This window comes from Ananas comosus, linkage group 5, assembly GCF_001540865.1.
Source record: "Ananas comosus cultivar F153 linkage group 5, ASM154086v1, whole genome shotgun sequence".
NCBI classification, from domain to species: Eukaryota; Viridiplantae; Streptophyta; class Magnoliopsida; order Poales; family Bromeliaceae; genus Ananas; species Ananas comosus.
In genome coordinates this window covers 1161373-1169134 of record NC_033625.1, presented here as the reverse complement: position 1 = coordinate 1169134, position 7762 = coordinate 1161373, and the positions used below count along the sequence as shown (strand labels likewise).

General features: G+C 32.8%; 1 protein-coding gene across 1 annotated transcript; it reads left to right on the top strand.

Moving 5' to 3' along the window:
* LOC109710143 (pescadillo homolog) lies at positions 5669–6897 on the top strand. Its single transcript, XM_020232595.1, has one exon. The coding sequence runs from the start codon at positions 5886–5888 to the stop codon at positions 6651–6653; it is 768 nt and encodes a 255-aa protein (XP_020088184.1). The 5' UTR covers positions 5669–5885; the 3' UTR covers positions 6654–6897.

The window sequence follows — 7762 nt, the reverse complement described above, 5'->3', positions numbered from 1 at the left end:
CGAACCAAAATTCAACCAATGTAATGGGCCCCAAAGGACACCCAACTTTAAATTGCTTAGTCCTGTCCCATCCCCTTTAACTCGATAGGGAAACAACCTGAAATTATTGTTCGTACCTAGTGTAAATGGTAAAAAATTTAGTAATTAGTATATATAAGGTTTTAGATTCAAAATTTGGAAAATCGTTTAATTAGATATATTTATAAATACAGTATAGTTAGAGATGTATATAGTTGAAAATACAATGGTTATAACTATATACATCGTGTTTGGTTGAATATAGTAGAAAGCGTTGTAACTATAAATAATTTGTTTGGTTGTATGCAGTTAAGAAATAATTTTTAAAATTGTATCATTTTATATACATCATGGTGAAATTACCTTCAATGTAAAAAAAAAATTTATTTTTGTTTAAAAATGTTTAAAGAGGTAAGGTTATTTTTTGTTTAAAGTTGCACTCTTCAACTGTTGCAGTTGGAACTGCGATCAATTTGGGCGTAGTTCCAACTGTTACAGTTGGACCTTCTCCTGTAATTTTTACTATAGCCGTTGGGGTTAAATATATCAAACCAAACACCAAATTTATATTTATATACAGTTATAACTTACAACTGCCATGTATTTATAACTATATACAACTAAACGGCACTTTTAATTTTATTGCTTCATATTTTCAGTTAAATTTATTTTTTAAAAAAATAAATGAAGTGGACAGTATACTATCTTTCTTTCAAAAAAAAAAATCTATAATTTTACACTAACACTATTGCAATTTTAGCTAGTGAAGTACTGATCCCCATATTTTTCAGAAAACCCAAATTTTAATTTGTATGGAAGCTTTGCCAACATAACTTTATGAAATGATATTTGTATCCCAATTGCAGTTTTTTTTTTTTTTTTTTTTTTTGAATCAAATCAAATCAACTTAAAAAGAGGCTTATGACGAAAAATATGGTTGGGGAACAACTCACATGGCCTTGGGAAAGGACTAACAAAATTGCACAAGGGGCCAAAGCGCGAACTATTCTTTCCCGACACTCAATTTGTGTGTTCAATTACGTTCATTATATGAATATTTATTTATTTATTTTTTTCGTATATGAAATTATTTATTACTAGAAATATTTGGCTTCTTATCATATTGCTGCGTCGTTTTAAATTGCGAGAAAATTATTTTATACGTGATAAAAAAATATGAAAAAAAATATTATATTTATCTTCGTACATAATATCACGTTTCGCCGGTAGAACGTAATAAGTTAATTACGATATATATTTTACGATTCCATCCTATATCGCGATAAATATGTAGGTTTAAATATATAGGTTACGATATATTCTCTACGATTCTTTCAGAAAATATAAAAGGATATTTCTATATATTTTTTTCAACTCTATTTTATTTATTAGCAGTTTAGCACTCGATACACTTTAATACCAAATGGGCCCTAACTTGTTTCCGTAATAGTCCTAAGTAATTTTCATAGTGGGACTTTGAAATGAACGATTGGTTATGTTATAATTGATTTAGCGTATTTAAATATTTAGAAAATAATTTTTATGAATTTTTTATTTTTGATTGGATGATATCAAAATTAATAATTTTTAATAGTTGATATGTACAATTATTTACAAATTTGATGGTGTAGAAATATTCAAATGAGATAAAATTTTGATAGAAAAATTTTTATATTATTTACAATAAAATCAATATCTATGATATAAAAATTTAATGTTACATCATTATTTTTTATAAGATTTTAATTTTCAAGTTTAAGAGAACCAATTTTTAATTCAGATTCCCATGTCAGCGAAAATGACTTACGAGCACAGTGTGTGCCCCGTTTCTTAGGAAGTCATCTATCATTGAACTATTCTAGTCCTGCCGCGCTTAACTTTCTTAATCTTTTGAGACTATCCACCGTCTAAAATATTGTAGTCGAATAAAAAAATTTAGTCTTATTATATCTTTTATATAATACTATTTTAAATCCTTATTCCTTAAGGTACCGTTTGGTTCGGGTATAAGTAAGAACTAGCTATTACAGGGATAGATACAAGTATGGGAATAAGAAAAATAGTGTTTGGATGAAAATTGGATTGTTTTCGGGAATAAGAACAATTTTAAGTAATTTTATATAGAAAATGAAGGTGTTGGTGGGGATAACCCAGAACTACTATTCTCGGATAAAAAATTAACATTTGGATATAAAGAAGAAGATAAGAATCTATTCCTATTTCTATACCTATTCCCTAACCAAACACTGCCTTAAAAGAGTGTCATACATGGAGCTCTTTGTGCTCCCAGCAGGCCAGCACAGTAGCTTTACTGTCTGCCTCTATACATTCTAATCTCTTTACTGTAGGAGTCAAGGCCTAAAATCGAAAGCGACAATTCTATTTAGAAATTAATATAAGTGTATTTGTTATTATCAATCCAATTATAGTGAAATAATTCTTATCGAATAAATAATAGTAAAGAAATATAATGCATTGATTCCAAAACGCATGAACTATATCGATCTTAGTTTTCAAGATTTTTAATTTCAACATCCTTTCATCTTCTAATGGGACAAGGAGAAGCTAGCGAAAGTGATAAGGATTGCAACAGCTACAAACCCACAGCCACCGAGCTAGCATATTAAAAAGAAGTGCAAATTTTTTTTTTAATACAAAAAACGCAAAAGAGATTTTTTTAATTATTGAATATATATATATATACACACACACCCACACACACTACAATAGAGTGTATAACTAGTACATGTTAAAAATTAATTAATTACCCACCTAATATAAAACTTTTGAATACTACTCTGGATAAGGTAATTTACTCATCCAAATTTGGATGCTCTGAGTTAATTTGGTGAAGTTGGTAGCTTACGAAATATTTACACTTTAGGGTATTAAGTTAAAAATGTATTGGCACCGGACAAATTAATATACATCTGCAATGTTCCAGCATGGCAATGTAGTCATTTTTCCATTTTCAACATAACTACATTTATATTAATCTGTAATTTCTAATTCATTAAAAACTAACTTTTATAAATAAAATAACCAAAATTCTATGTTTGAAGAATTTTTTTTTTTTTTAAAAAAAGATAACACGCTGCTTGTTTTAAAAAATAAATTAATACTTAACTAATAAATATAAGACGAAATATTTCGGGTGTTACACTCTTTTTCTCTTATGAAGGATAATATTAAAACTAATGGGGCCACCTCTTTCTATTTTTTGGGTAATGGTTTTCTAGAAGATTAGGCGCTCTAACTGGTACCGTCCGTTCGCTAACTTGGACGGTAGAGCTTTACCCTCCCATAATATTTTGTCACCTAAAGAGATAAAACAATGGGTAATTAATTCGCCTATAAAAGTTTCTCAAACAACTACCATTAATTAATTAATACTTAACTTTTGTCACTAAAGCTTTAAAAGAAATTTAGCGTAAAATTATCAGAAATGTCTATTTTGCCTTTATTTTTTAATATCTTATAGTAAAAAATTATCTATATCTATGACAACAAAAAAATTCTATAATTTTTATCGTATAAAAAGCTGCAATGTTTTTACTTTTATTTTTTTATATTTCTCGTAGAAGCTCTATGGATAAAAGCTGCAGAAAAAAATTTAAGAAAAAAGCGAAAAAAGCCCACAACTGACTAATTAAGCAAACGAGAATCGCTGCGACTAACTCCAAAGTCTCTCTTCTTAAGAATTAATGGTTAATTTTATACACGTTCCTGTTAGTTAATTCGCGAATTATTAAAAATTTGAATTAAACGATTCGTTTACGAATTTTTTCTAAAAATAAAAAATTATTCACGAATTTTGGGCTAGCCGAATAATTCACGAATTATTCGCGAATTATTGAAAATATAAATAAAAAATATATAATTTTTATATTTAAATATAAATTATCTTATATTTTATATTTCATACCGAATCCGTTTTTTAAACCGAATTTTATACGTATTATATCCGTACCGAATTTTTGCCGAATCCGAATTAGCTAATTATGGTCCCTACAAATATAATAAATTATAAATATATTGTTATAAAATTTAACTTTCATATATTATTTCTATAAAAGTTCTAATATTTTTAAATATATCTCTGCCGTTAAAATCCGTTAGAAAATTTTATTTAATGATAAATTAAATACTTAATTCTGATTACTTTGTAAGATAACTCGATATTTTGACCATTTTTATATTATACTATTGTGGCTATCGGAGGAATATATTTATGATGATAAAAATAATCTTTTACTTAAAATATAAATAGTTTATATAAGGGTAACAAGTGAAAGAGATATATTTAAAAATATTAAAATATTTATAAAAATAATATATAAAAATTAAAATTATTAAAAATATATTTTTTATTCATTATATTTGCAATGATAGGTATGAAATAATCCCATTAATTAAACCCCTTAAAAAGGAAAAAAAATCCTATAATTAATGCCCGACTAACTTTTTCACCGATTGTCCTCGTCCGCACCCATGTGCGCGCCACATGCAGCCGCCACGTGTCCACCGGATCACCAATATTAAGGTAGAAAAAAAAAAAAATGCATGGAGACACCTCCCAACTATTTGCTATTTTAACAGCACCCCGCTTCAATGTTCTTAATCACATTTTTTTAACTCTCGCATTCTTAATTTATAAATAATTTTACTTTAATTAAATTAAAAGTTATAATACATACGATTAATATTGGTAAAAGATTGGCTGAGAGTTCTAATGAATCCTCAAGAATACTTTCTCGTCCTTCATTAGTGATTTAGTAATTTCCCAGTAAATCCAAAAAAGAGTGCCCCCACTAGCATAGATTCTCCGTTGACAATTGAATTCGAAATTTGTTGAAAAACTAGACACTCCATTTTTGGAACATGCCAAAATTTAATAATTGAAACTTAATAGTTCGTACGTAGTAGAAATAAATATGCTAATTTATAAATTAAAACTTCGATTCAAAATAGATTGTCTGAAATAGTAACTCACAATTACGATGTCCAATATATATATATTTATATATAACTCTCAAAAATTTTCAACTAAAATTAAAAGTACTTGCCTATATGTACTACACTCGCGCTTCGAGCTTTCCAAATCTAAACAATTTCTAAAATTCTTATTCTTTTCCCACTTTAAATTCTAAAATTCATACCAAAAGCCCAATTCACCTCATGTTCAATCTTTATTTTTATAATTATTATAGAAATTTTGAGAGATAGATAGTACACTATCCGCTTCGTTTATTTCATTTAGAAATAAACTTAGTTGGAAATGTTCAATTTTTATTGAACTATGTTTCTCAATTTTTTTTCCTTTCTAAACCAAATCGATAAGGTATTCGACTATTCCTACGACTACTTTTCATGTTAAAATTAAAATTTTTCGTATTTGTTGTAATCCAATAATATTTTAGGTTTAAATTACCGTCAATAATACTTAATAATTCGAGCATTTTTAATAACTTCAAATTGTTTTAGCATATATAATTAAAGCAATTAATTAAATGTCAAATTAAATAAAAATGTTAATCTAACTAATTTGACTAACTCTAATTAAAAAAAAAAAAAAACCTGCATGAGAAGAATTTTCGATGGTTGAGGGGGGTGTCTGTGCATTTTCACACTAGCTATTATAAGGGACCCCACTATCCCCAACTTTTTCCCTTCTCTCTCCCCACTCTCTCCTCTCTCTCTCCCCTTCCTCTCCTCTCTACTGCTCCATTACCATTACCCACTTCGCAGTTCTCGCACACCCAAAACAGAAAAGAGGAGGTTTTTTTTTTTTCAAAAAAAAAGAAGAAAAGAAAAGGAAAAAATATTCGAGGAAAAGGGAAAAGAAGAGAGAAAAGAGAGTAGGGAAAATGTGGGAAGAAGCGATACCGTGGATATGGGGGTGGGCGCAGGGGTGGTTGACCCCGGCGGTGCTCTTCGTCCTCCTCAACCTCGTCATAGGCACCATCGCCGTCACCTCCAAGGGCATCGTCCCCCGCGATCCCCAACCCCCCGGAGGCGCCGGAGCCGAGCTCCACCCCGCCGAAGCCGCCCCGCGCAAGCTCCCCCGCGCCCCCTCCCGCCTCCTCGACCGCGTCCGCTCCTTCACCCTCCACTCCCACCCCAACCTTCGCGGCGCCGCTCCGCCTCCTCGGCCCCAGGCCCTAGTAGATCCCCTCCCGGATCCCGTCCCCGCCGCAGCGGAGGACGGGAACCGGGCGGATCCGGAGGAGGATGAGGTGGACGAGGAAGAGGAGGAGCTCCGCCTCCCCCACGGCCACCAGCTCGGGCGGAGCCACTCGGACGCGCACCCGGCGGCCGGGGAGAGCCCGCCGCCGCCGCTCGCGGCGCGGATGAAGAAGTCGGCAAGCGAGAAGTCGGCGTTCGCCCACTTCGAGGCGGCGGAGGTCGCCGATGCGGTGGCGGAGCTCTGCGACGAGGACGAGGACGAGGACGAGGACGAAGTTGGAGGCGGCGGCGGCGGCGGCGGCGGTGGAGAGGTGGACGCGCGCGCCGACGACTTCATAAACCGCTTCAGGCAGCAGCTGAAGCTGCAGCGCCTCGACTCCATCATGAGGTACAAGGAAACGCTCAATCGTAATGGCGGTGCTGGACCTGGATCTACACCCCCAAAATAAACTTGAATTAAATCAAATTCTAATTTTCACTCTGTTTTTCCTATTTAATTCTTGTTTCTGTTTTCACCGTTTCTGTCCTCTGATGATTCCGCCGTAGCTCTGTAAACTTTTTTTTTCTAAAAAAAAAAAAATTTAATTAATTTCTAGTTCTAGTTATAGTTCGGTTTTTTTTTATTTATTTATTTATGTTCATTAACCCTTCTAGAAAGTACGGATGGATGGATTGCTGAGGGGGGCAGTTATAGTTACTGTTTTGTTTTGTTTTGCTTTGTTCTTTTTTGGACGGCTGGGATTAATGCTGGTGGTGATGATAGGGTTTAGTGGGGTTTGTGTCGGAGGATTTGACCGAGGAGCTAGACATTTTTGTTGGGTTTGATTCGAGCTCGTGATCACGTGGTGGTTTCAATTGACAGGACCAGTGAGAATCATATAGCTAGTGTCAGAGCAGGTTGGTTTTAGTTTATGTTCGTGCATGTGTGAAGTTCCAATAGTTGGTTGCTTTGTTGGATAACTTTTGTTTAGTGAGCTATTTTAGAATTTTTTTTAAAAATAACTCACTATTAGTGTCCGATCACATTTAGAACAGTGGAAGTAATAATGTGATGATCAGTGAGGAACTTTTGATTTGCTTATCAACTTAATTAATGTTTCTTCGGAAGTTGAGCAAAATTTACCACCAAAAGTATACTAAGCGATGGAATCATATTATACAGTACAGTGAAAGTAAAGGATAAAGTGAGTTAAACATTTGTCATCTACAAACATAATTTGTTGCGCACCATGCTTTGGAGTTGTTTGAGATCATAGTTAATACAGGGAAACTAAGATGGCCATAGAAAGTCGAAAACAAAAACTATGGGGAGCAAATAATATACAATTTAAAATTAGACTCCTGTTTGAAAAAATAAGTTCGAATCCTAATTGATTCACATTTCAGGCACGAAACAGGTAGCGTGTTACCAATCTCTCTGAATAAAAAATAAAAATAAAATGTGTTACTGTCCTAAGCTCTGCCCAAATTACTGTGGTGTTCTGATTTAGGCAAAGCCAAATAAGCTCGGCGCCGCTCATTGATAAGTCGGAAAAAAATAAGTAACACTGGGTCTAGC